The sequence below is a fragment of the Mchenga conophoros genome, linkage group LG6 (genome assembly GCF_057382185.1).
Source record: "Mchenga conophoros isolate Kocher_MC1m ecotype Shallow Benthic linkage group LG6, M_conophoros_male_GT1.1, whole genome shotgun sequence".
Lineage (NCBI taxonomy): Eukaryota > Metazoa > Chordata > Actinopteri > Cichliformes > Cichlidae > Mchenga > Mchenga conophoros.
In genome coordinates this window covers 44963183-44990275 of record NC_140531.1, presented here as the reverse complement: position 1 = coordinate 44990275, position 27093 = coordinate 44963183, and the positions used below count along the sequence as shown (strand labels likewise).

The window sequence follows — 27093 nt, the reverse complement described above, 5'->3', positions numbered from 1 at the left end:
GGGAGTTTGTTTAAAAAGGATATTTATATATCAAGAGCTTACGTTCACTTGTGCTCTGCCAGGGCCAAATATCGGTCTGCATGAGGGCATCACTGGATACGTGTATGTGTATATGGTTATGGCATTAACGTCATTTTAACAAGATTAACGCTAACAGCACTAATATATATATATATATGTGTATCTTACATGATTTGTGTGTCTCTGGATGTATTTCACAAACTCAGCAACTTCCTCATCTTTTTCAATGAAGACACCTTCAAAGTCCCCCTGCTCTGAAGTGCTGAACGAACACAGTGACAGTTGTTTGAAAAGAAACATTAAAATACATTTTTCTACAAATCCATATTTGACTTATGTACACAATGCATAACGTACCTTGCATTTGACTGAAAGCGATAAAGCTTGCGGTTTCCATCAACTGAGACGGCAAGCATGTCTGGAGTGCAGGCAGGGCAGCTAAAGCATGGCTCCTTGCACATCCTGTCCACCTCAAACTTTACAGCACTCCACTCCACTCCAATAAATATACAATAACAGCACCCACTCATACTCATACAAAGCAAGAAATGCATAAGACTTAAAAACCGTACCTATTGGCTTGTGAAACTCTGATGAAGGCTGCAAAAACCCTCCTGTTACTGCCTCTCTGTTGTGCAGGACAAAGCGTGTGTGAACTGCAATATCACAGTCAGCACAAAGGAATGGAAGAGGCAGGCAGTCCAGACACCTCACAACTACTTGTTTGCCACACTGACACACACGGTGTGACTGTGGATCCAGAGTAGCTAACATATTGTCTATAAGACAAGGCCTGGCCTCTTTCCACTTTTGCAAGGACACCATATTTCTGATCGCCCAGTGAGTAGCAGCTGACTCAGACGACGTCTCACAAGTCATGGCTGCATCCTCTTCTCCATCCTCCAACAACTGAAGGAGCTCCTGATGAAGCACCATACACTAACAGAAAAAAAAGAAAGAAAGGAAGAAACTCTTCCACAAAGTGAAAAACACTCTAGGCAGTATGTTTCTTAGGACTGCACAAAAGCCCTGCATAACTCAACTATAACAACAAATATAAAAGTAAACAGAAATCACAATAAATACAAGAAGGTAAAGTACCTTTTGTTGGGTTGACACTGGCAACATAACTAGGTTCTTCACGTGGACATTGATGCTGCTCTCTGGACACTGGAGGGGGAAAAAAATTGAAGAATATTTACTTACTGAAATTCTTTGGTGAAAACAAGTTGTGAGATAAAATCAATGGTTGTGTGAACACTGAGCACGTGGCATGCAACTAGTACTTCGAGTGGTTGATGATCTTTGAGGAATAAAAGCTCCCTGTCTGTCACGTTTTTTCCAGCGCACTGGTCTTGGCTGAGGTTCACTCTGTGCATCATTCTACGCAATTAACAAGGAAAAAAGGGAACGCCTAAAATACAGTCTATGATTAAAGCAAAGATTATCAAACAGCTTAAGTTAACCAACTTAATGTGACATAAACTTTAAAAAAAAATTTAAAATAATATAACGTTTACTCCGTACAAAATATTAGACAAGCGTGTTCCCTCTTTAACAACTGATTCCACTAAAAATGTTACCTGCATATCTTGAAGGAGTTCGTCAGCAGCCTGAAGCTCAAACTAACAGGAGTGGTGAATGAATCTATAAATGTTTTACGTGTGAAATGAAAATAATAAACCTAACAAAGGATTATGTACGTTAGATCTGCACACTTTCAGATCGTGAATCAGTTTGGAAAACACTGTGTGGTGGCCAAAACATGAAGCGATTTTAATTCAATTCAATTCAATTTGATTTATATAGCGCCAAATCACAACAAAAGTCGCCTCAAGGCGCTTCATAGATACAGAGAAAAACCCAACAATCATATGACCCCCTATGAGCAAGCGACAGTGGGAAGGAAAAACTCCCTTTTAACAGGAAGAAACCTCCGGCAGAACCAGGCTCAGGGAGGGGCGGCCATCTGCTGCGACCGGTTGGGGTGAGAGAAGGAAGACAGGATAAAGACATGCTGTGGAAGAGAGACAGAGGTTAATAACAGATATGATTCAATGCAGAGAGGTCTGTTAATACATAGTGAGTGAGAAAGGTGACTGGAAAGGAAAAACTCAATGCATCATGGGAATCCCCCGGCAGCCTACGTCTATTGCAGCATAACTAAGGGAGGATTCAGGGTCACCTGGTCCAGCCCTAACTATATGCTTTAGCAAAAAGGAAAGTTTTAAGCCTAATCTTAAAAGTAGAGATAGTGTCTGTCTCCCGAATCCAAACTGGAAGCTGGTTCCACAGAAGTGGGGCCTGAAAACTGAAGGCTCTCCCTCCCATTCTACTTTTAAATACTCCAGGAACAACAAGTAGGCCTGCAGAGCGAGAGCAAAGTGCTCTAATAGGGTGATATGGTACTACAAGGTCATTAAGATAAGATGGGGCCTGATTATTTAAGACCTTGTATGTGAGGAGCAGGATTTTGAATTCAATTCTGGACTTAACAGGAAGCCAATGAAGGGAAGCCAAAACAGGAGAAATCTGCTCTCTCTTTCTAGTCCCTGTCAGGACTCTTGCTGCAGCATTTTGGATTAGCTGGAGGCTTTTCAGTGAGTTTTTTGGACATCCTGATAATAATGAATTGCAGTAGTCCAGCCTGGAAGTAATAAATGCATGAACTAGTTTTTCAGCATCACTCTGAGACAGGATATTTCTAATTTTAGAGATGTTGCGCAAATGGAAGAAAGCAGTCTTACATATTTGTTTAATATGTGCGTTGAAGGACATGTCCTGGTCAAAAATGACTCCAAGCTTTTACTGTTGAATTATCAGTGATACTTTCATGTGTTTTTGTTGAGAAATGTTAACGATGTCATTAAAAGAAAGCATTAAATTAGGAAGAAAAACCCGTTCGCGGAGAGGGTCCCCGGTTCTCCAGTTAGATTGTGCTTCACGGTGTCATGTTTCGCCGTGACGGGGTTATTATTATTATTTTTTTTTTTTTGCCTGTCCCATTTGGTTCTTTAGCCATCAGAATTGTTGTCTGAAGACCAACAAGGATACCCAATGGATTTACTTTGCCAAATGGATCATCGTGGCATTGCCGTATTGGTCCATTTGGTCGATCTTTGTTTTTATTATTTATTATATTTTATTTTCAGATGTTACAGACGGGACAGACATGAGTGAGGGATAGGAAAGGGAGAAAGAAAGAGGAAGGAAAGGAAAAACAGAAGGGGAGAGGGACAGTGAGAAAGGGGGGGAGAAAAAAAAATAAAAATCTCCTGGATCACCTGTTGAGAGAAAAATAGAAAACAAGCAAAAAAAACCAAAGCAACATACTAAACACAACACCATCGCATTAATCTAGCTAAGTGTAAACAGCAGTAAATACTAAATATTCAATGTTGTTGTGCAGCACGCAGGACAGATGTGCTTCGAAGTAGCGGCCAAGAAAGGTGTAATTTGGGTCTACGAGCAGTGAACACCCGTGTGCATACCTGTGTGGATCAGCGCGCTTGTATTCCAAAGGTTTCTCCATGTAACGATCTGCTAGGGAGTGTGGGGGGGCCACAGCCCCGTCCTCCAGGGTGTGAAGCGGGTATGGAGGAGATCAAAACTCCAGACATCCAGAGGCCCCCAGAACACAAGAGACCATGGAAGACCAACAGAGGGGCAGCCGCGCCAAATGACTCCAAGCTTTTATTGTTGAATTATCAGTGATACTTTCATGTGTTTTTGTTGAGAAATGTTAACGATGTCATTAAAAGAAAGCATTAAATTAGGGAGAAAAACCCGTTCGCGGAGAGGGTCCCCGGTTCTCCAGTTAGATTGTGCTTCACGGTGTCATGTTTCGCCGTGACGGGGTTATTATTGGAGTAAAAGGATGGCTGGAGCCTCTGCTCGAAGCGTCTCCGATCGCCGCGAGCGGGTTCATATTGGAATGAATTGACAACCCACAGCGTCACATAAAAATGTGGAAGGGTACCTTAGGTGTCAGCATGAGAAGTTAAGGGACGTGACAAATCGTCATTATTTTACGCGTCCGGAGTGAGAACGAGCTGTCTCAGCATAAGCTGCTGTAAAGAAGAGAGACGCTTTACACACGTGTGTGGAAAGTGTCCATGTGGATAAATTAAGAATGTGAATGAAGAGAAGCTGTGTAGTTGAATAAAACTCACACATCAGCCTGCTGAGTTCATCCTGCGGCAGTGCATTGAAGGCATCGTCGTTGGGAGCGAAGAAGGTAAACACCTTCTCCTGGTTCAAAAGCTCAGTCATACCTGCTGTCTGGATGGCACTGACCAGCATGCAGAAACAGCATTAAATGATGTCAGCTTCAATAGAAACTACACAACAACACACTAACACCTCTGTTTGCTTTCAGTCCATATGCTACACCTGTGGGAAGCAGAAAGCTTGATGTGGTCTGCAGAGTTCATTACTAAGCAGACAACCACCCACAAACCAGACCTGGGACATGCTTCCTTTAGTTAGTTTGCCAAGTTCACACAACACAATACACAGCAAACTACCACTGACAATAAAAAAAACCCAACTATTTAAAATATTTTAAATGAACTAACTGAAGCAAAATTGACTCCAAAACAACTATAAAACTATAAAAACAGACGATTCTGTCCACGGGTGCAAGAAGAACAACCTCAGGCCTTGAAATTAAAACAGGAGTACCAGAATTAAAAGCCAAACATCTAAAATCTTCAACGTAAAAACCAAAAAAAACAACAGGAAGTATAACTGAAGAAATCGACTTTCTCCCTGGAAGGGCAGGAAAAGTCTCCTGTATCGGTTACCTGTGTCCTCTGGGCTTTGCTGCATGTATTTAGTGATTTCATGCGAACACGAGGATCAATTATTGTCCTGTGAAGGTCTCTGTAGCTTACAAAGAAAAATGAATTAAAGAGACACACACACACACACACACAGAGGCAGCTAGACGAGGTAAAAACACTCCTGACTTCCTCTGTGATTTGTGGACAGCTGCAGTGAAGAGCAGCGCTGTGTCTGATCAGACCACCTCAGTCGAGTTCAACACAAGTCCAGATCTGGAGTCGAGTATGAAGACCGAATGTATGAATCTCTACATGGCACCTCTCAGCGGTGCCTTGTAGAGATTTCTCAGTGGGGCTATTTTCCTGCTTTTTGATTGGACTGAACATGCTGAATGTTCACAAACTGTTTGTTTAGTCTGCTGCACAAATATCAGTAGCAGCTTCCACCCTAATAAAGACATGCAGAGACTCTGCTCTGATTCCAGTCATCTACAAACATGGGGCAAAGCAAGTTGTGGCTTATAGCAGAGCTTAGCATGAAGAAGGAAATGTGATCAGACCTGTTTGTGTTTCTGTGTCCAGGTGACCCTCAGCAGCTGTCAGGTATGCTCAAGTATCACCTGGGTGAGAGCATGCTGTTGAGCGGTGGCGTCTCTTCTCACACCAGATTCCAAACTCTGCAGGGGGAGAAGCAAGATGATCAGCCGGAGGCAGTAATGCTGCCAAGTGGGGGGACGAGAAGAAGAAAAGCAGAGGTTCTCTAGAGAGGGTCAAAGGTCATGTGTTAAATCCTCTGCTGCATTGCCATGAGAGGATCTGAAAGTGATTTTCTGGTGTCATTCATGTCTGGAGAAAAAGAAATGTGTGTGAAAACTTTTTAAATTGTTCCTTTTTTTGTTTAATCAAACCAATGTTGGTGTGTGTGTGTGTGTGTGTGTGTGTGTGAACAGGTCACATGACAGCACAGCATTTTCTACCCACAGTTTGAACTGAGTAAGAAATAACAAATGTATTTATTCAACTTATAGACAATAAAAAAACAGAAATCAGTGTAAAATTTAATAACTTTTATTGATGTTAACTTTTTTAAAAGTTATTAAAAAGAAAACCCCAACAGAAAAACCCCTCTGAGCAAGCACTTGGCGACAGTGGGGAAGAAAAACTCCCTTTTAAGAGGAAGAAACTTCCGGCAGAACCAGGCTCAGTGAGGGGACAGCCATCTGCCGCGACCGTTCCAAGGGGTTATCACAATTTTTTCTACAGTGCATCAGGGGCGATCGTGGCTCAAGACACTTCACCCTACGCCTACTGGTGGTGGTCAGAGGGCCCGGCGGCGCCAGTGTCCGGCAGCCTCGCCTCTGTCAGTGCGCCCCAGGGCGGCTGTGGCTACAACGTAGCTTGCCATCACCAGTGTGTGAATGTGTGTGTGAATGGGTGGATGACTGGACGCGTGAAGCGCTTTGGGGTCCTTAGGGACTAGGAAAGCGCTACACAAATACAGGCCATTTACCATTTTACAGTGCATCAACCTTGTTTTGTCTCCTGGTGAAACAAAACAGTCGGCCTATAGATGAGAAAAACCGACGTATGCAACTTGGCTTCTTCGAGAGTTTGGCTGCCTCTTCTGTGAAAATTTTAACAATCGTATTGTCGACTGTTGGTTCATTTAATTCCATGTTTCGCAGAACTACTTCTGCCTCTTGCCACTGTTTACACAGGGCTTTGAAAATCACCTTCTCAAAGTTTTTGAACTTCCTTAAGGGGATTTGATCAATTTCATCCCCGATCTTAGCCCAGATCTTTTTGCTAAGCCTCTTGTAGATGGCTAAAACTCTTTCTGGACTTGTGACTTTACCTGATTTTTTTATAACCCGCTTAACTAGTTCTTCCATACATATTTCCACAAAAAATCTGTATTTTTCTTTGTTTTGAGGCAATTCATCCTTTGCTGCCAAAGGGTGTTTTTTGAATTGATTTTGCATGCTGGCTTCATGTTGAGCAGAGGAATTCTTTGGGGTTACATTATTTTCCAAAGAGGTTCCTGCTTTATCTACAGCCTGCGTGGTGTCACGGTTTTTCTTGTCTATTAGAGTTCTGGGCTCGTCAGTTGTATCAATGATATTTGTGGCAACATTTTCTGCTGTGTTGTTCATGTTGTCTGTTGTTTTCTGTTGTTCAGGAGCTGTCTGTGTCTCCTTTGAGGCCACTGTTGTTGTGCTATTTTCCCTGATGTTGAACAAATCCCTTGTTTTCTGTAGAATCACAGCCTGAATTTGATCTGCCAGCGATGCATTATCCTCTGAGTTTTCAGGTCTTTCCGTGGTATTTTGGACATTAGTGATAAGTGTGGCACCAGCGGAATTTTCTGCTGTGCTGTTCACGTTGACTGTTGCTTTCTGTACAATAACAACTGGCACACAGATTAGATTTTCCATGATGCGGTCAACTGTGTTAGAGGTCTGTGCACGTTCAGGAGCTGTTTCTGTCTCCTTTGAGGCCACTGTTGTTGTGCTATTTTCTGGGATGTTTAACAAATCCATTTCTTTCTGTAGAATCACAGCCTGAATTTGATCTGCCAGCGATGCATAATCCTCTGAGTTGTCAGGTGTTTCCGTGGTATTATGGATATTAGTGATATATGTCATATACAAACACGCCACACACTTCGAGCGCATTCTTTTTTTTTCTCGAAATGGGCGGGGCTTAGAGCAAAGGCTTCAGTGACGTCATACACTTCAAAGGATTTAAGTCTATAAATAGCCCTCTGCAGGAACACCCCGGCCTAGGCAACCGGAGTGCAACACGAAAAAAGTAAAAATAAAGGAAAAAAAAAACACACACAAAAAACCCCCACTAAAGCTCACCACCAAAATCCCGAAACGAAAGTATCGACAAATCTATTTACAACAAACTATTTATTTACAACAAAACACCAAACTATTTACAACACGGGGGAGATCGCGACCATGACACACTGAAACACAGGGTTTAAATACCTAGAGGGAGCAATCAGGAAAATGGACAACAAGAGGGAAACACAGCTGGGGCAACTCAGAACTGACGAGACAGGGAAACGTAAACAAAAAAGACTAAGATAACACAGACTTTCAAAGTAACACAGGAAACACATAACAGTCACGCCAAAAACAACACACTGACAACACCGAAACGTAACAGTTCCCCCCACCCAAAAATCAAACATTTAACACCAAGTGAAAAGTTTGATCCAGACAGACGAAGCCGACGAAGGCTGGAGCGGTACCACGGACCCTCCAGCGAAGGCGGATGAAGGCTGGAGCGGTCCCACGGACCCTCCAGCGACGACAAAGGCTGGGGCGGTCCCACGGACCCTCCCCTCAGCGAAGGCAGACGAAGCTGATGAAGGCTGGAGCGGTCCCACTGACCCTCCAGCAGACGACGAAGGCTGGAGCGGTCCCTCGGACCCTCCAGCGAAGGCGGATGAAGGCTGGAGCGGTCCCACGGACCCTCCAGCGAAGGCGGATGAAGGCTGGAGCGGTCCCACGGACCCTCCAGCGACGACAAAGGCTGGGGCGGTCCCACGGACCCTCCCCTCAGCGAAGGCAGACGAAGCTGATGAAGGCTGGAGCGGTCCCACTGACCCTCCAGCAGACGACGAAGGCTGGAGCGGTCCCTCGGACCCTCCAGCGACGACAAAGGCTGGGGCGGTCCCCAGACCCCCCAGCGAAGGCAATCCCGGACGAGCCCCCATATGTTACACCCCGGCCATGACACACTGAAACACAGGGTTTAAATACCTAGAGGGAGCAATCAGGAAAATGGACAACAAGAGGGAAACACAGCTGGGGCAACTCAGAACTGACGAGACAGGGAAACGTAAACTAAAAAGACTAAGATAACACAGACTTTCAAAGTAACACAGGAAACACATAACAGTCACGCCAAAAACAACACACTGACAACACCGAAACGTAACACGCTAGTTTTAACAAACGGAGAAAACAAATTATCTGCAAATAGATATTAAAACGCAATGGCCAATAAACCATCAACTGTCACCAGCCCAACACAGGAGACACCACCTGAACTGGAATCTAGATTCAATAATCAAAAATGCAAAGTTGATGGCCAGTTGATGGCCAATAAAGCATCAACTGTCACCCACACACCGTCACCAACACAGGACCCAGCTCCTGAACCTGAATCTAGGCCAAACAATCAAAATTGCAAAAACCTGTTTGCATGCTTGTGTGTGTGCTGTATGGGGAGCCCAGATGACTCAGACACAGAAGATTCAAACCAGGGGCAACCTGCTATTTCACAGCAAAGTACGGTTGTGAACATAGTAAACAATTCCTTTGGTGGCACTAATACCATTAATGTCAGGAATGAAAATACTGCCCGGAATATTCAAGTTGATATCTTTAACAATCTGCAGCTAGGGCTCCCTCCGGGTTTAATGTAGTTTGCTTGAATCCTAGAAAACTAACTGGATTTTAAATTGGTTATTTTTACAATTAGAATGGCTCTTTTTAAATTGATCGAGTCACTTATGAGAACCCATTGACCAGTCGAGGCAGATGGCTGTCCCCTCACAGAGCCCGGTTCTGTCGGAGGTTTCTCCCTGTTAAAATGGAGTTTTTCCTTCCCACTGTCGCCTATTGCTTGCTCAGAGGGGTTTGTCTGTTTGGGTTTTCTTTTTTTTTTCCTTTCTTTTTATTTATTTTTACGATTTTTTTTTTACTTTTTTTTTTACTTTATATGGGTTTTCTTTTTTTAAATAACTTTTAAATTAACATCAATAAAAGTTTTCAAATTTTACTCTGTGATTTCTGTTTGTTTTCAGTTTGTGTAGGTTGTGTTATTTGTTATTTAGTTCAAACTGTGGGTAGAAAATGCAGAGAAAATGCTGTGCTGTCATGTGACCTGTTCTGTTGCGCTCTCCTCTCTGATGAGGTCTAGCAGCTCATCATTTCGGTCTCTTTTCCTCTTTCTCCCTGTTGTGGGCGGCTGACTTTCTGGAAACTCTTGGTTACCCATTGCTGCGCTTGGACCTGGAGTGTCCTCAGGGAGAGAGGAAATTAGGACAGGAGACAAATTATACAACACAACAACTCTTTGGAGAATACTGTCTGTACCAACCCGTTCTCATGCTAGCCGGCTAGCGACCCTTCGCTAAAAAACACCCTTTCAGTGAGGCTCCTTTCACCCCCGATCGCTCGCAAACAGTGTTTGTCTTAGCTGGACTTATTTTTCGTTTATATGGGCCGATGATGCTGGTCGATGTGGAAAAAATAACTGAGCTTTTTGGTGGTGGCTAACGCGGAGCTACAACACAGGGCAGCTAGCCACCGGCGAGGCGGCCGCCGATCGACCGGTGGTGGCTAACGCAGAGCTCAATCCCGGATCAGGGAAACCGAAGGCAGGAGAAGCAGGCGGCTGCCGGTCGGAGCGTGAGGTGAACTGAATTTCAGGTAAGAAGTTATGAACTGCACTCTATTTGGGTCAGATATAAACCGAGTTTAGGTGTAGTTTATTTTCGTTGTGCTGACAGTTACAATGACTCATACTGCGTGCTAGCTAGCACGACAGAGTTTCAACGCTACCCGATCCTTACCGGAAACCCGATCGGTACCCCGCATGCGCAAATCTTACGTCACTTCCTCTCTTTGCCAACATTTTTTTTCCAAAATATTAAACTTTATTAACCCTTTACAGCCGATCGGAGCGGGCACGCTCTGTTTTGCGTAACTATTTTTAAATCCCGGTAGCTCTGCAACCAAGTAAGCTAGCGCAATAATTTTTTTTGCATATGAAACTGGAGGAGTTGTACTTACATCTTATGCCATCAGCTTGTCCTAGGTCACAGTTTCCTTCCACATATAGCTTTGCAAAAACTGCATAAAAATCACTTGCAGCAACAAAAACATGATATTCCAGAAACACGCTTCGCCGATCCATCAGCTGTTTGTAACACTTCCTACGTCCATCAGCGCGAACTATCACATGACCGCATGACCTGCCCGAAACCGGAAGTGATGTAATTTTGCGGAAATGTAGTTTTTTACGATCGGGGCCTTATGACCTTGTGTTTTACTTGTTATGTGTTTTAAAAAGTTATGTTTGACTTTATGACTTTCTGTGTCGTTTCTGGGATGCTTAAGACTCATATTGCACTGCTGGAAATAGTTTATTTTGATGCATATGCTGTTATTTTGCAAATTTGCACTATAATATTTATTTTCGTTTTTCCTGCAGTATATAAAAATTGGTGTATTTCAAAAATAAAACTATGAAGACACTCAAAATAAATTTCCTGTGGTGGGAAACTAGTTTGTGTAACTTTTTTGTATTTACAGTTTTGAGGGATAAGCCTCTTAAATTTCTCTAACTAGAAATATATGTTAAAAAAACAAAAACGATTTTCAATTTTTTTGTAGTTTATTGCACTTTTTTGCAATTTATGTAATTACTATGCACCTAATGCAGACATATTATTAAAGTTTGGGCTACTTATTATGTGTTTATGTGTACTGTACATTTTTTCAACCCATTTTAATGAATGTTTAATATTTAAAATTTTTCAGAATTACAAGCTTCACCTCCTGCTAAAAGGTCTACACCAGCAGCTGGACCATCCTCTGCTGACAGTGTCGATGCTGGACCAGTCCCAGACCCAGAGGCTCTAAACGAGGAATTTATTCTTCATTTAGAGCCTGTACCAACATCTTCCCTCTGTCAGCCTCCTGCATCCTCCTCTTCATCTCTGCTTCCTCCTGCATCCTCCTCTCCATCTTTGCTTCCTCCTCTTCGTCTGTGCTTCCTCCTGCATCTTTCTCTCTGTCTGTGCTTCCTCCTCTTCGTCTGTGCTTCCTCTTTCATCCTCCTCTCCGTCTGTGCTTCCTCTTGCATCTTCCTCTCTGTCTCTGCTTCCTCCTGCATCCTCCTCTTCATCTCTGCTTCCTCCTGCATCTTTCTCTCTGTCTCTGCTTCCTCCTGCATCCTCCTCTTCGTCTCTGCTTCCTCTTGCATCCTCCTCTTCATCTCTGCTTCCTCCTGCATCCTCCTCTCCATCTCTGCTTCCTCCTCTTCGTCTGTGCTTCCTCTGCATCTTCCTCTCTGTCTCTGCTTCCTCCTGCATCCTCCTCTTCATCTCTGCTTCCTCCTGCATCCTCCTCTCCGTCTCTGCTTCCTCCTGCATCCTTCTCTCCGTCTCTGCTTCCTCTTGCATCCTCCTCTTCATCTCTGCTTCCTCCTGCATCCTCCTCTTCATCTCTGCTTCCTCCTGCATATTCCTCTCTGTCTCTGCTTCCTCCTGCATCCTCCTCTTCATCTCTGCTTCCTCCTGCATCCTCCTCTTCATCTCCACATCCTGCATCTCCCTCAATTTCTACTGTGTACACCTCGGATGTCCCAAACAAAAAAAGGACAAGGAAAGGTTAGACGTTATGGTATTGTAAATGTACGAAACACATGACATGTTCGTTAAGTTTGTTAAGATCTCTTTTTCTTAATTTTTGCATTTTTTTTCCAGTTTTACAGAACTCATGTAAATATTTCATTTGTTATTTTTCAGAATGCCGAAAACACCGTACACAGAAGATTTTCAAATATGAAGAGATAGTAGACAGGAGAGTTGTAAATGTAAGTAATTTAGCCTGCTGTTGTGCAGATTTGTTTGTGTCTTTGGACTTCCTGGATTTGAACTGTGCCTGACTGAATATCCATAAGCTTTTGTATTTGATGAATCTACACTAATTCAGCCACTGAGTCAGGATTTCACTCCAAATAGGACATTAAATAAGAACAGACCACCTGATACGACCTAGTCGTGCTGCCTTCCTGATGTTTACGTTCTTTAAAGTCCTCCTGACATCATGCTCAGAAGGAGTGATTGATGTGGAGGTGCTCCTTCCCATTCAGTAACATCTGCTTCAGTTAGTTTTGCTTGTGAGCCACAATGTAAGCAGTGTTGCTTTGCTAACATGCACTCGATGCTGGCAGTACACGCATTGTAGTGGTTCTTATGTTTTTATTGAGCCATTCAATAGTACACAAATGTTTATAAGCTCCTTTTTGTATGCAACTTGCATGTCTTTCTTAATTAATTGTTTGTTTATATCATGTTTTTCAGGAAAAAGAAGAAGTTAAAGTCAAGTGGAAGCCTTGCTCAACATGGTATGTAGTAACAACTTTGTTGGACAGGAACAGACATTCATATTGTTGATAAATAGTTATCACCTCAATTTGAATTCATGTATTTGGACTAAAGTAAATTGAGAGCTTTTAGCTATCGAGCTCCTCTTCTGTGAGGAGCTTGATAGCTGTCCACCTCCAAAGTCCATTATGAGATTTGGAGGTGGACATGGTCAACACTTTTAAGAGTAGGCATAAGACTTTACTTCTTTATAGAGCTTATAGTTAGGGCTGGTTCAGCTCAGCCCTTAGTTATGCTGTAATGGGACCAGACTGCTGGGGGTTAGTGTCCCCCCCCCCCCCCCCCTCTCTCTGTCTGTCTCTTTCAGGGTTATGCAGGCTCAGTATTGGTTGAAGATGCAGTCGCGTCTCGTTTTACTGAAAACTCTCCCCCTCTCCCTCACCATCTGTAAACATACATGTCTCAGTAATGCAGTTCATGCATGTTACTAACTAAACTTCTTCCCTGGAGTTTCTGTGCTCTCTCATCCAGCAGGTTCCGATGGATCGTGGCTGCTGCTGTGGTCCTGCTTGACATCTACTACATATATTATTACTGTCTGACTTGATTTGATTCATTTATATTACAATGAAGGTGTATAAAGCATGACATGAATATAGAAGATATTTCATCCTAAAAAATTGTCATATGTCACAACCTAAATTGTCCTATTTTGTGTGTGGTTGTTCTTTGTTATGTTTTTCTCCTGACAGTGGCAAAGTGTGGGATGACACATGGGAACCTGCACAGTTTTACACACAGTAAACCAGGCACCACAGGTCGCAGAGATCGCACAGTTCACAGCTTGTAGTTCAGCATAAAAGTTCAAAATAAAATATTTACTATACATTTCAACCAGTGTCAGTCTCTGTTTCACTCTCTAATTGTGGCTTAAGTACCTAACACATTCATGAATCTGATCCATCAATAATATCTTCCCTGCACTCGACATCTCATAGTTTTACATATCAGCCAACATTATTGTCTACATCCTCATAAATATAGAAGTGACTTGCTTATTATAACATATTACAAGGTAAAGTAATACTGCACTGCACGTAAGGTAAGTAACACCTACTGTGTATGGGAGCCTAAAGCAAAGTTAACTGCACCAGTACCAGCTTCAGAACATATTGTATATTATATGTTTCTACCTTTTTGTAATATGTCATGTTTAGATGCAGTGACAATTGCACATTTGGAGTTGTGGTCATATGTGGTTTTTATATACAGGGTATTAGAAAAAAATTGACATTTTTTGCTATTTTTCTTGTTTGTTTGCACATTATTATTGTGTACATATTACATATGTAACATTATTGTTAATATTATTATTAGATATCAAAGATACAATTTGATTAAGGGTTTTCCTGTCATAATTTCAATAAAAATGCAATTACACACGTAAACAATAGGATCAAAATAAACTTTTAAAAAGTCTGTTGATCAAATGCTGATTTTCAAAACATTCTAGAGGAAAACAGAGATGAAATAATCTGAACAGTAACAGTGATCGTGGATGATGATGGAGGCTTCAATGGATTATTCTGTTTCAATCAATAGGTTCGTATCTATGACAATAATTTGATAAGTTTAACAGGTTGGTTTAGGCCTGGCAATACAGCAAATATTCACAAACTTTTGTTTTTGAAGAATGTTTATCTTTTTTGGGATGAAGCTATCTGGCAAAATGATACAACCCCTTTAACCTCATCTTTATGTCTATGATACTGGATTTTGGTTTGATGCATATGCAGGTTACAGCTGGGGAATGGCAGTATGTTGTGGATTGATTTGGCATGTTCAACCACTGTTACACCAAACTCTCTCACTTATAACATGATAAAGGCCTCTTACTCAGTGTCATGGATTTTCTATACTTTTGGGGACACAGGGCCAAAGTCTGAGGCAATAAGTCAGATCAAAGAAGGCAATGATTGTAAAATGGGACTTTACTTATGTCATCATATATATCCAGGAATATGTGCCTGAGGATAGTTGTCATGAAATCAATATTAAATCAAAGTATTCCTTAATTACCACAGCTGACACGAGTTCTCCATAGCTGCCTGCTGTCTCAGGATCTGTCTCCAAAAAGGACCAGGGAGCGCTAACATGTTATGTTCAAAACTGATGAAGAAAATGCACATTAAACATAGTATAAACTTACTGAGTGAAGTAATGTCAAGAGGATTCCTTTAGCTCCTATTGGGTTGGTTCCTTGATCAATGCAATACAGAATCATTAATTTGGTTTTATGTAATGTTCTTAAAACATGTCAAAATGAGGCTCACTAGTCTGTGTGGCCTCCACATGCCTGTATGACCTCCCTACAACACCTGGACATGCTCCTGATGAAGTGGCAGATGCTCTCCTGATGGATCTCCTCCCAGACTCCAGGACTAAAGCATCTGCCCACTCCTGGACATTTTGTGGTGCAGTTGGTGGATGGAGCGAGACATGATGTCCCAGATGTCCTCAATTGGATTCAGGTCTGGGGAATGGGCGGGCCAGTCCACAGCATCATTGCCTTCATCTTGCAGGAACTGCTGACACACTCCAGCCACATGAGGTCTAGGATTGTCTTGCATTAGGAGGAACCCGGGGCCAACCGCACCAGCATATGGTCTCACAAGGGGTCTGAGGATCTCATCTCAGTACCTAATGGCAGTCAGGCTACCTCTGCCGAACACATGGAGGGCTGTGCAGCTCCCCAAAGAAATGCCACCCCACACCAAAACTGACCCACTGCCAAACTCATGCTGGAGGATGTTGCAGGCAGCAGAAGGTTCTCCACGGCGTCCCCAGACTCTGTCACAAGTGCTCAGTGTGAACCTGCTTTCATCTGTGAGGAGCACAGGGCGCCAGTGGCAAAGTTGCCAATCTTTGTGTTGTCTGGCAAATGCCAAACATCCGGCACGGTGTTGGGCTGTAAGCACAACCCCACCTGTGGACGTCGGGCCCTCATACCACCCTCATGGAGTCGGTTTCTGACCGTTTGAGCAGACGTGCACATTTGTAGCCTGCTGGAGGTCATTTTGCACAGCTCTGGCCTTTCTTTCCTACCCCACAGTACCTTCCCTTACCATTTGTTTCCTACTCTTTTACTTCTTCTTTGATGACGGTTGTCTTTCTAGATAAGCAATTTCATTTGCTCTGGGGCGAGTCACTGGCTCGGGTGCATTCTGGGACTGTCACTTCACCGGTGTGCTGGCATGCTTCTTAACAAACACACCACTACAGCAAACATCTCAATTGTACTTGTTGATTTCTTCGACAAAACACTGAACAAAAAATGTACTTGTGAGTGTGCTGCCTGGTGCTTTTAAATTTTGTGATCATTTGAGCAGCCCAGAAAGCATCCCATAAATTAAATTATGTTATCGTATCTGAACATGTACACTAGTCATTAAATTAGATGGGAAATAATGATTCAGGGTAAACAACTGCACCAAGGAAATTCCATTTTTCTTCTCAAAATGTAAAATGTCTGTTGAAAAATCACATTAAACAGAGATGTGATTAACTTTTTATTTTACCAAACATAACATCAATGATGACACAATCAGTCTTCAGCAGAAGTGCTCAAATCACTCTCAGTGGCATCGTCTGGAATGTCCTCCTCCGAGTCCATTTCCAGGAGTGGTTGGTGGCTGAGGATTCTCTTGTACACGTCCTTTACTTTGAGCATTTCAGCTTTCAGTTCACTTTGTTTTCTAAAACCAGGCTACAGAGTCCCTTCTGTGCATCCTCCGACATGCCAACAAAGGAGGCTGTAAAAAGAACAAAACAAATAAATATGAGAAAAGTTAAAAAACAAACAAACAAACAAAAAAAAAACCTCACCTCATAAACACAAGGAATTAGGATGCTGTAATTAAACATTTTTTTAAAAGGGAGAAGGCAGTGTTAGCTAGCAATCTAGATATAGGTAAAAGATCCAGTAAGACTTTAGCATCTGCTCTTATTTTCAATCGATTCATCAAAAAATTAATAAATAAATAAAGTGCTTACAGTCTGAGGAGATTGTTCCCAACACCACAGATGGCATTCGCAACACTGTCCAGTGATGCCGCATCTCCCTGCAAAGGATCATCTCCTCCTCTCTCAGGCGCCTCACAGCCATCACCTTCTCAAAGACTTTTCTCTTTGTCCGGAGGTCAGCAGCAGCTACAGTTTAACAACATCAGATGGGAAAACATAGTAGCATATTATGATTCAAGAACAAAACATTCAACTACTGCTCAGATACTGGGAGTTTGTTTAAAAAGGATATTTATATATCAAGAGCTTACGTTCACTTGTGCTCTGCCAGGGCCAAATATCGGTCTGCATGAGGGCATCACTGGATACGTGTATGTGTATATGGTTATGGCATTAACGTCATTTTAACAAGATTAACGCTAACAGCACTAATATATATATATATATATGTGTATCTTACATGATTTGTGTGTCTCTGGATGTATTTCACAAACTCAGCAACTTCCTCATCTTTTTCAATGAAGACACCTTCAAAGTCCCCCTGCTCTGAAGTGCTGAACGAACACAGTGACAGTTGTTTGAAAAGAAACATTAAAATACATTTTTCTACAAATCCATATTTGACTTATGTACACAATGCATAACGTACCTTGCATTTGACTGAAAGCGATAAAGCTTGCGGTTTCCATCAACTGAGACGGCAAGCATGTCTGGAGTGCAGGCAGGGCAGCTAAAGCATGGCTCCTTGCACATCCTGTCCACCTCAAACTTTACAGCACTCCACTCCACTCCAATAAATATACAATAACAGCACCCACTCATACTCATACAAAGCAAGAAATGCATAAGACTTAAAAACCGTACCTATTGGCTTGTGAAACTCTGATGAAGGCTGCAAAAACCCTCCTGTTACTGCCTCTCTGTTGTGCAGGACAAAGCGTGTGTGAACTGCAATATCACAGTCAGCACAAAGGAATGGAAGAGGCAGGCAGTCCAGACACCTCACAACTACTTGTTTGCCACACTGACACACACGGTGTGACTGTGGATCCAGAGTAGCTAACATATTGTCTATAAGACAAGGCCTGGCCTCTTTCCACTTTTGCAAGGACACCATATTTCTGATCGCCCAGTGAGTAGCAGCTGACTCAGACGACGTCTCACAAGTCATGGCTGCATCCTCTTCTCCATCCTCCAACAACTGAAGGAGCTCCTGATGAAGCACCATACACTAACAGAAAAAAAAGAAAGAAAGGAAGAAACTCTTCCACAAAGTGAAAAACACTCTAGGCAGTATGTTTCTTAGGACTGCACAAAAGCCCTGCATAACTCAACTATAACAACAAATATAAAAGTAAACAGAAATCACAATAAATACAAGAAGGTAAAGTACCTTTTGTTGGGTTGACACTGGCAACATAACTAGGTTCTTCACGTGGACATTGATGCTGCTCTCTGGACACTGGAGGGGGAAAAAAATTGAAGAATATTTACTTACTGAAATTCTTTGGTGAAAACAAGTTGTGAGATAAAATCAATGGTTGTGTGAACACTGAGCACGTGGCATGCAACTAGTACTTCGAGTGGTTGATGATCTTTGAGGAATAAAAGCTCCCTGTCTGTCACGTTTTTTCCAGCGCACTGGTCTTGGCTGAGGTTCACTCTGCATCATTCTACGCAATTAACAAGGAAAAAAGGGAACGCCTAAAATACAGTCTATGATTAAAGCAAAGATTATCAAACAGCTTAAGTTAACCAACTTAATGTGACATAAACTTTAAAAAAAAATTTAAAATAATATAACGTTTACTCCGTACAAAATATTAGACAAGCGTGTTCCCTCTTTAACAACTGATTCCACTAAAAATGTTACCTGCATATCTTGAAGGAGTTCGTCAGCAGCCTGAAGCTCAAACTAACAGGAGTGGTGAATGAATCTATAAATGTTTTACGTGTGAAATGAAAATAATAAACCTAACAAAGGATTATGTACGTTAGATCTGCACACTTTCAGATCGTGAATCAGTTCGGAAAACACTGTGTGGTGGCCAAAACATGAAGCGATTATAATTCAATTCAATTCAATTTGATTTATATAGCGCCAAATCACAACAAAAGTCGCATCAGCATCACTCTGAGACAGGATATTTCTAATTTTAGAGATGTTGCGCAAATGGAAGAAAGCAGTCTTACATATTTGTTTAATATGTGCGTTGAAGGACATGTCCTGGTCAAAAATGACTCCAAGCTTTTACTGTTGAATTATCAGTGATACTTTCATGTGTTTTTGTTGAGAAATGTTAACGATGTCATTAAAAGAAAGCATTAAATTAGGGAGAAAAACCCGTTCGCGGAGAGGGTCCCCGGTTCTCCAGTTAGATTGTGCTTCACGGTGTCATGTTTCGCCGTGACGGGGTTATTATTGGAGTAAAAGGATGGCTGGAGCCTCTGCTCGAAGCGTCTCCGATCGCCGCGAGCGGGTTCATATTGGAATGAATTGACAACCCACAGCGTCACATAAAAATGTGGAAGGGTACCTTAGGTGTCAGCATGAGAAGTTAAGGGACGTGACAAATCGTCATTATTTTACGCGTCCGGAGTGAGAACGAGCTGTCTCAGCATAAGCTGCTGTAAAGAAGAGAGACGCTTTACACACGTGTGTGGAAAGTGTCCATGTGGATAAATTAAGAATGTGAATGAAGAGAAGCTGTGTAGTTGAATAAAACTCACACATCAGCCTGCTGAGTTCATCCTGCGGCAGTGCATTGAAGGCATCGTCGTTGGGAGCGAAGAAGGTAAACACCTTCTCCTGGTTCAAAAGCTCAGTCATACCTGCTGTCTGGATGGCACTGACCAGCATGCAGAAACAGCATTAAATGATGTCAGCTTCAATAGAAACTACACAACAACACACTAACACCTCTGTTTGCTTTCAGTCCATATGCTACACCTGTGGGAAGCAGAAAGCTTGATGTGGTCTGCAGAGTTCATTACTAAGCAGACAACCACCCACAAACCAGACCTGGGACATGCTTCCTTTAGTTAGTTTGCCAAGTTCACACAACACAATACACAGCAAACTACCACTGACAATAAAAAAAACCCAACTATTTAAAATATTTTAAATGAACTAACTGAGGCAAAATTGACTCCAAAACAACTATAAAACTATAAAAACAGACGATTCTGTCCACGGGTGCAAGAAGAACAACCTCAGGCCTTGAAATTAAAACAGGAGTACCAGAATTAAAAGCCAAACATCTAAAATCTTCAACGTAAAAACCAAAAAAAACAACAGGAAGTATAACTGAAGAAATCGACTTTCTCCCTGGAAGGGCAGGAAAAGTCTCCTGTATCGGTTACCTGTGTCCTCTGGGCTTTGCTGCATGTATTTAGTGATTTCATGCGAACACGAGGATCAATTATTGTCCTGTGAAGGTCTCTGTAGCTTACAAAGAAAAATGAATTAAAGAGACACACACACACACACAGAGGCAGCTAGACGAGGTAAAAACACTCCTGACTTCCTCTGTGATTTGTGGACAGCTGCAGTGAAGAGCAGCGCTGTGTCTGATCAGACCACCTCAGTCGAGTTCAACACAAGTCCAGATCTGGAGTCGAGTATGAAGACCGAATGTATGAATCTCTACATGGCACCTCTCAGCGGTGCCTTGTAGAGATTTCTCAGTGGGGCTATTTTCCTGCTTTTTGATTGGACTGAACATGCTGAATGTTCACAAACTGTTTGTTTAGTCTGCTGCACAAATATCAGTAGCAGCTTCCACCCTAATAAAGACATGCAGAGACTCTGCTCTGATTCCAGTCATCTACAAACATGGGGCAAAGCAAGTTGTGGCTTATAGCAGAGCTTAGCATGAAGAAGGAAATGTGATCAGACCTGTTTGTGTTTCTGTGTCCAGGTGACCCTCAGCAGCTGTCAGGTATGCTCAAGTATCACCTGGGTGAGAGCATGCTGTTGAGCGGTGGCGTCTCTTCTCACACCAGATTCCAAACTCTGCAGGGGGAGAAGCAAGATGATCAGCCGGAGGCAGTAATGCTGCCAAGTGGGGGGACGAGAAGAAGAAAAGCAGAGGTTCTCTAGAGAGGGTCAAAGGTCATGTGTTAAATCCTCTGCTGCATTGCCATGAGAGGATCTGAAAGTGATTTTCTGGTGTCATTCATGTCTGGAGAAAAAGAAATGTGTGTGAAAACTTTTTAAATTGTTCCTTTTTTTGTTTAATCAAACCAATGTTGGTGTGTGTGTGTGTGTGTGTGTGTGTGTGTGTGTGTGTGTGTGTGTGTGTGTGTGTGTGTGTGTGTGAGAGAGAGAGAACAGGTCACATGACAGCACAACATTTTCTACCCACAGTTTGAACTGAGTAAGAAATAACAAATGTATTTATTCAACTTACAGACAATAAAAAAACAGAAATCAGTGTAAAATTTAATAACTTTTATTGATGTTAACTTTTTTTTAAAAGTTATTAAAAAGAAAACCCCAACAGAAAAACCCCTCTGAGCAAGCACTTGGCGACAGTGGGGAAGAAAAACTCCCTTTTAAGAGGAAGAAACTTCCGGCAGAACCGGGCTCAGTGAGGGGACAGCCATCTGCCGCGACCGTTCCAAGGGCTTTCAAAAATATATAATCTATTTAAAGCCAATTTAAAGTCCCAATTTACTAGCCCCAGCAGGGGGGAGGTTATTACAGAGTGTTTTGATACAATTCATTCTTCACTGCCAAAATGTGTTCTTTGAAAACTAAGGCAACTAAAGCCATTACACCCTCTTCCCCAGATACAATTAATCTATTACAAAGATCAGTGGAAATGGCTTTAGCGATTCTGTCGCAATGTTCCTGGATTTCTGAGGGTAAATCTGTTCCCTGTAGTTCAGCCCTGATTGAATCCAAAAGACATTTTTGGAGAGAATCAGAAGGGTTGGACATTGATATCTTAGCAAGCTGTGAAATCACAGCCTGAATAAGATCTGTCAGCCATGCATTATCCTCTGAAGTCTGTGTAAGTTCTGGCGCTGTCTCTGTCTCCTTTAAGGCCAGTGCTTTTCTGCTATTTTCTGTGATGTTGAACATATCAGTGCTGGCTTCATGTTGAGCAGAGGATTTCTTTGGGGTTACATCCTTTTCCAAAGAGGTTCCTGCTTTATCTACAGCCTGAGTGTCATCACGATCTTTCTTGTCTACTGGAGTATTGGGCATGACAGTTATTTTTTCGGTTTTTCGTATTGAACTGAATTCCAGTTTTTTAAAGATGTTAAATTGAAAAACTTTGACATTATTGGTATTATGGATATTAGTGATATATGTGGCACCAGGGCAATTTTCTGCTGTGCTGTGAAAGTTGACTGTTGTTTTCTGTGAAATATCAGCTGGTATTTCCGTGTTACGGTCAACTGTGTTAGAGGTCTGTGCAAGTTCAGGAGCTGTCTGTGTCTCCATTGAGGCCACTGTTGTTGTGCTAGTGACAGCAGTGTCCTGGCAAAACCTCATTTCTGCACCTGCCGACAGTGAGCATAGGGCTATGACATTATCTACAAAATTACACAGCCTTCCTATGGTGCCATTTTCGGCGTAATCAGACCGCAACTGTTGCCACTGCTCATGTGTAACATTATTTAGCAATTCCTCTAGCAGTGGCCTAACATCATCTGCAGGAGTGGAATCACTCCTGACATTGTCTGGATTGCTCCTAGCTGTGCTGTTGTCCATTTTGCTTCAATAGCTATTTGTTTGCTGTTAATTTATTCTCTCCGTTTGTTAACGCTTGTGTTAGAAATTCAGAGTTGCAGAGGGCTATTTATAGACTTAAATCCTTTGAAGTGTATGACGTCACTGAAGCCTTTGCTCTAAGCCCCGCCCACTTCGAACCTTCCAGTTATTGGGAGGCTGTGATGAAATTAAGGGCGGAGACAAACACGCCACACACTTCGAGCGCATTCTTTTTTTTTCTCGAAGTGGGCGGGGCTTAGAGCAAAGGCTTCAGTGACGTCATACACTTCAAAGGATTTAAGTCTATAAATAGCCCTCTGCAGGAACGGATTTTCAAACGCTAGTTTTAACAAACGGAGAAAACAAATTATCTGCAAATAGATATTAAAACGCAATGGCCAATAAAGCATCAACTGTCACCAGCCCAACACAGGAGACACCACCTGAACTGGAATCTAGATTTAATAATCAAAAATGCAAAGTTGATGGCCAGTTGATGGCCAATAAAGCATCAACTGTCACCCACACACCGTCACCAACACAGGACCCAGCTCCTGAACCTGAATCTAGGCCAAACAATCAAAATTGCAAAAACCTGTTTGCATGCTTGTGTGTGTGCTGTATGGGGAGCCCAGATGACTCAGACACAGAAGATTCAAACCAGGGGCAACCTGCTATTTCACAGCAAAGTACGGTTGTGAACATAGTAAACAATTCCTTTGGTGGCACTAATACCATTAATGTCAGGAATGAAAATACTGCCCGGAATATTCAAGTTGATATCTTTAACAATCTGCAGCTAGGGCTCCCTCCGGGTTTAATGTAGTTTGCTTGAATCCTAGAAAACTAACGGGATTTTAAATTGGTTATTTTTACAATTAGAATGGCTCTTTTTAAATTGATCGAGTCACTTATGAGAACCCATTGACCAGTCGAGGCAGATGGCTGTCCCCTCACAGAGCCCGGTTCTGTCGGAGGTTTCTCCCTGTTAAAATGGAGTTTTTCCTTCCCACTGTCGCCTATTGCTTGCTCAGAGGGGTTTGTCTGTTTGGGTTTTCTTTTCTTTTTTTCCTTTCTTTTTATTTATTTTTACGATTTTTTTTTTACTTTTTTTTTTACTTTATATGGGTTTTCTTTTTTTAAATAACTTTTAAATTAACATCAATAAAAGTTTTCAAATTTTACTCTGTGATTTCTGTTTGTTTTCAGTTTGTGTAGGTTGTGTTATTTGTTATTCAGTTCAAACTGTGGGTAGAAAATGCAGAGAAAATGCTGTGCTGTCATGTGACCTGTTCTGTTGCGCTCTCCTCTCTGATGAGGTCTAGCAGCTCATCATTTCGGTCTCTTTTCCTCTTTCTCCCTGTTGTGGGCGGCTGACTTTTGGGAAACTCTTGGTTACCCATTGCTGCGCTTGGACCTGGAGTGTCCTCAGGGAGAGAGGAAATTAGGACAGGAGACAAATTATACAACACAACAACTCTTTGGAGAATACTGTCTGTACCAACCCGTTCTCATGCTAGCCGGCTAGCGACCCTTCGCTAAAAAACACCCTTTCAGTGAGGCTCCTTTCACCCCCGATCGCTCGCAAACAGTGTTTGTCTTAGCTGGACTTATTTTTCGTTTATATGGGCCGATGATGCTGGTCGATGTGGAAAAAATAACTGAGCTTTTTGGTGGTGGCTAACGCGGAGCTACAACACAGGGCAGCTAGCCACCGGCGAGGCGGCCGCCGATCGACCGGTGGTGGCTAACGCAGAGCTCAATCCCGGATCAGGGAAACCGAAGGCAGGAGAAGCAGGCGGCTGCCGGTCGGAGCGTGAGGTGAACTGAATTTCAGGTAAGAAGTTATGAACTGCACTCTATTTGGGTCAGATATAAACCGAGTTTAGGTGTAGTTTATTTTCGTTGTGCTGACAGTTACAATGACTCATACTGCGTGCTAGCTAGCACGACAGAGTTTCAACGCTACCCGATCCTTACCGGAAACCCGATCGGTACTTCCTCTCTTTGCCAACATTTTTTTTCCAAAATATTAAACTTTATTAACCCTTTACAGCCGATCGGAGCGGGCACGCTCTGTTTTGCGTAACTATTTTTAAATCCCGGTAGCTCTGCAACCAAGTAAGCTAGCGCAATACTTTTTTTTGCATATGAAACTGGAGGAGTTGTACTTACATCTTATGCCATCAGCTTGTCCTAGGTCACAGTTTCCTTCCACATATAGCTTTGCAAAAACTGCATAAAAATCACTTGCAGCAACAAAAACATGATATTCCAGAAACAGGCTTCGCCGATCCATCAGCTGTTTGTAACACTTCCTACGTCCATCAGCGCGAACTATCACATGACCGCATGACCTGCCCGAAACCGGAAGTGACGTAATTTTGCGGAAATGTAGTTTTTTACGATCGGGGCCTTATGAGCTTGTGTTTTACTTGTTATGTGTTTTAAAAAGTTATGTTTGACTTTATGACTTTCTGTGTCGTTTCTGGGATGCTTAAGACTCATATTGCACTGCTGGAAATAGTTTATTTTGATGCATATGCTGTTATTTTGCAAATTTGCACTATAATATTTATTTTCGTTTTTCCTGCAGTATATAAAAATTGGTGTATTTCAAAAATAAAACTATGAAGACACTCAAAATAAATTTCCTGTGGTGGGAAACTAGTTTGTGTAACTTTTTTGTATTTACAGTTTTGAGGGATAAGCCTCTTAAATTTCTCTAACTAGAAATATATGTTAAAAAAACAAAAACGATTTTCAATTTTTTTGTAGTTTATTGCACTTTTTTGCAATTTATGTAATTACTATGCACCTAATGCAGACATATTATTAAAGTTTGGGCTACTTATTATGTGTTTATGTGTACTGTACATTTTTTCAACCCATTTTAATGAATGTTTAATATTTAAAATTTTTCAGAATTACAAGCTTCACCTCCTGCTAAAAGGTCTACACCAGCAGCTGGACCATCCTCTGCTGACAGTGTCGATGCTGGACCAGTCCCAGACCCAGAGGCTCTAAACGAGGAATTTATTCTTCATTTAGAGCCTGTACCAACATCTTCCCTCTGTCAGCCTCCTGCATCCTCCTCTTCATCTCTGCTTCCTCCTGCATCCTCCTCTCCATCTCTGCTTCCTCCTCTTCGTCTGTGCTTCCTCCTGCATCTTCCTCTCTGTCTGTGCTTCCTCCTGCATCCTCCTCTCCATCTCTGCTTCCTCCTCTTCGTCTGTGCTTCCTCTTGCATCCTCCTCTCCGTCTCTGCTTCCTCTTGCATCCTCCTCTCCATCTCTGCTTCCTCCTGCATCCTCCTCTCCATCTCTGCTTCCTCCTCTTCGTCTGTGCTTCCTCCTGCATCCTCCTCTCTGTCTCTGCTTCCTCCTGCATCTTCCTCTCTGTCTCTGCTTCCTCCTGCATCCTCCTCTTCATCTCTGCTTCCTCCTGCATCTTTCTCTCTGTCTCTGATTCCTCCTGCATCCTCCTCTTCGTCTCTGCTTCCTCTTGCATCCTCCTCTTCATCTCTGCTTCCTCCTGCATCCTCCTCTCCATCTTTGCTTCCTCCTCTTCGTCTGTGCTTCCTCCTGCATCCTCCTCTCCGTCTCTGCTTCCTCCTGCATATTCCTCTCTGTCTCTGCTTCCTCCTGCATCCTCCTCTTCATCTCTGCTTCCTCCTGCATCCTCCTCTTCATCTCTGCTTCCTCCTGCATATTCCTCTCTGTCTCTGCTTCCTCCTGCATCCTCCTCTTCATCTCTGCTTCCTCCTGCATCCTCCTCTTCATCTCCACATCCTGCATCTCCCTCAATTTCTACTGTGTACACCTCGGATGTCCCAAACAAAAAAAGGACAAGGAAAGGTTAGACGTTATGGTATTGTAAATGTACGAAACACATGACATGTTCGTTAAGTTTGTTAAGATCTCTTTTTCTTAATTTTTGCATTTTTTTCCAGTTTTACAGAACTCATGTAAATATTTCATTTGTTATTTTTCAGAATGCCGAAAACACCGTACACAGAAGATTTTCAAATATGAAGAGATAGTAGACAGGAGAGTTGTAAATGTAAGTAATTTAGCCTGCTGTTGTGCAGATTTGTTTGCGTCTTTGGACTTCCCGGATTTGAACTGTGCCTGACTGAATATCCATAAGCTTTTGTATTTGATGAATCTACACTAATTCAGCCACTGAGTCAGGATTTCACTCCAAATAGGACATTAAATAAGAACAGACCACCTGATACGACCTAGTCGTGCTGCCTTCCTGATGTTTACGTTCTTTAAAGTCCTCCTGACATCATGCTCAGAAGGAGTGATTGATGTGGAGGTGCTCCTTCCCATTCAGTAACATCTGCTTCAGTTAGTTTTGCTTGTGAGCCACAATGTAAGCAGTGTTGCTTTGCTAAC

General features: G+C 42.3%; 1 protein-coding gene and 1 long non-coding RNA gene across 7 annotated transcripts; both read right to left on the bottom strand.

Moving 5' to 3' along the window:
• Positions 1-1176: 1176 nt before the first annotated feature.
• On the bottom strand, positions 1177-11112 carry LOC146573502 (uncharacterized). Of its 4 annotated transcripts, XR_014892866.1 has the most exons (4): positions 9927-10610; positions 9711-9838; positions 4194-5482; positions 1177-1191 (listed from the first exon to the last, which is right to left on the bottom strand). XR_014892866.1 is itself a non-coding variant. In XM_085278401.1 (2 exons), the coding sequence occupies exon 2, from the start codon at positions 7478-7480 to the stop codon at positions 6320-6322; it is 1161 nt and encodes a 386-aa protein (XP_085134527.1). In that variant the 5' UTR covers positions 7481-9838; positions 10622-11112; the 3' UTR covers positions 5505-6319. The 4 variants fall into 4 exon arrangements, 2 of the variants coding, with proteins under 2 accessions (XP_085134527.1, XP_085134526.1); XR_014892865.1 differs by lacking the exon at positions 1177-1191 and having other exon boundaries at positions 2711-5482; positions 9927-10601; XM_085278401.1 differs by lacking the exons at positions 1177-1191; positions 4194-5482; positions 9927-10610 and adding an exon at positions 10622-11112 and having other exon boundaries at positions 5505-9838.
• Positions 11113-18018: 6906 nt separating this feature from the next.
• Positions 18019-25041, bottom strand: LOC146573501 (uncharacterized). 3 transcript variants are annotated; one of them, XR_014892864.1, is made up of 4 exons: positions 23980-24851; positions 19696-20980; positions 18359-18427; positions 18019-18196 (listed from the first exon to the last, which is right to left on the bottom strand). It is a non-coding gene; the product is annotated as an uncharacterized LOC146573501 (long non-coding RNA). The 3 variants fall into 3 exon arrangements; XR_014892862.1 differs by lacking the exon at positions 23980-24851 and adding an exon at positions 24866-25041 and having other exon boundaries at positions 18023-18196; XR_014892863.1 differs by lacking the exons at positions 18019-18196; positions 18359-18427; positions 23980-24851 and adding exons at positions 18434-18638; positions 24866-25041.
• Between the last annotated feature and the right edge of the window lie 2052 nt (positions 25042-27093).

Coding starts and splice junctions, on each gene's coding strand:
- LOC146573502 (XM_085278401.1), bottom strand. CDS start 7,480: ATGCGCTCGAAGTGTGTGGCGTGTTTGTATATGACATATATCACTAAT.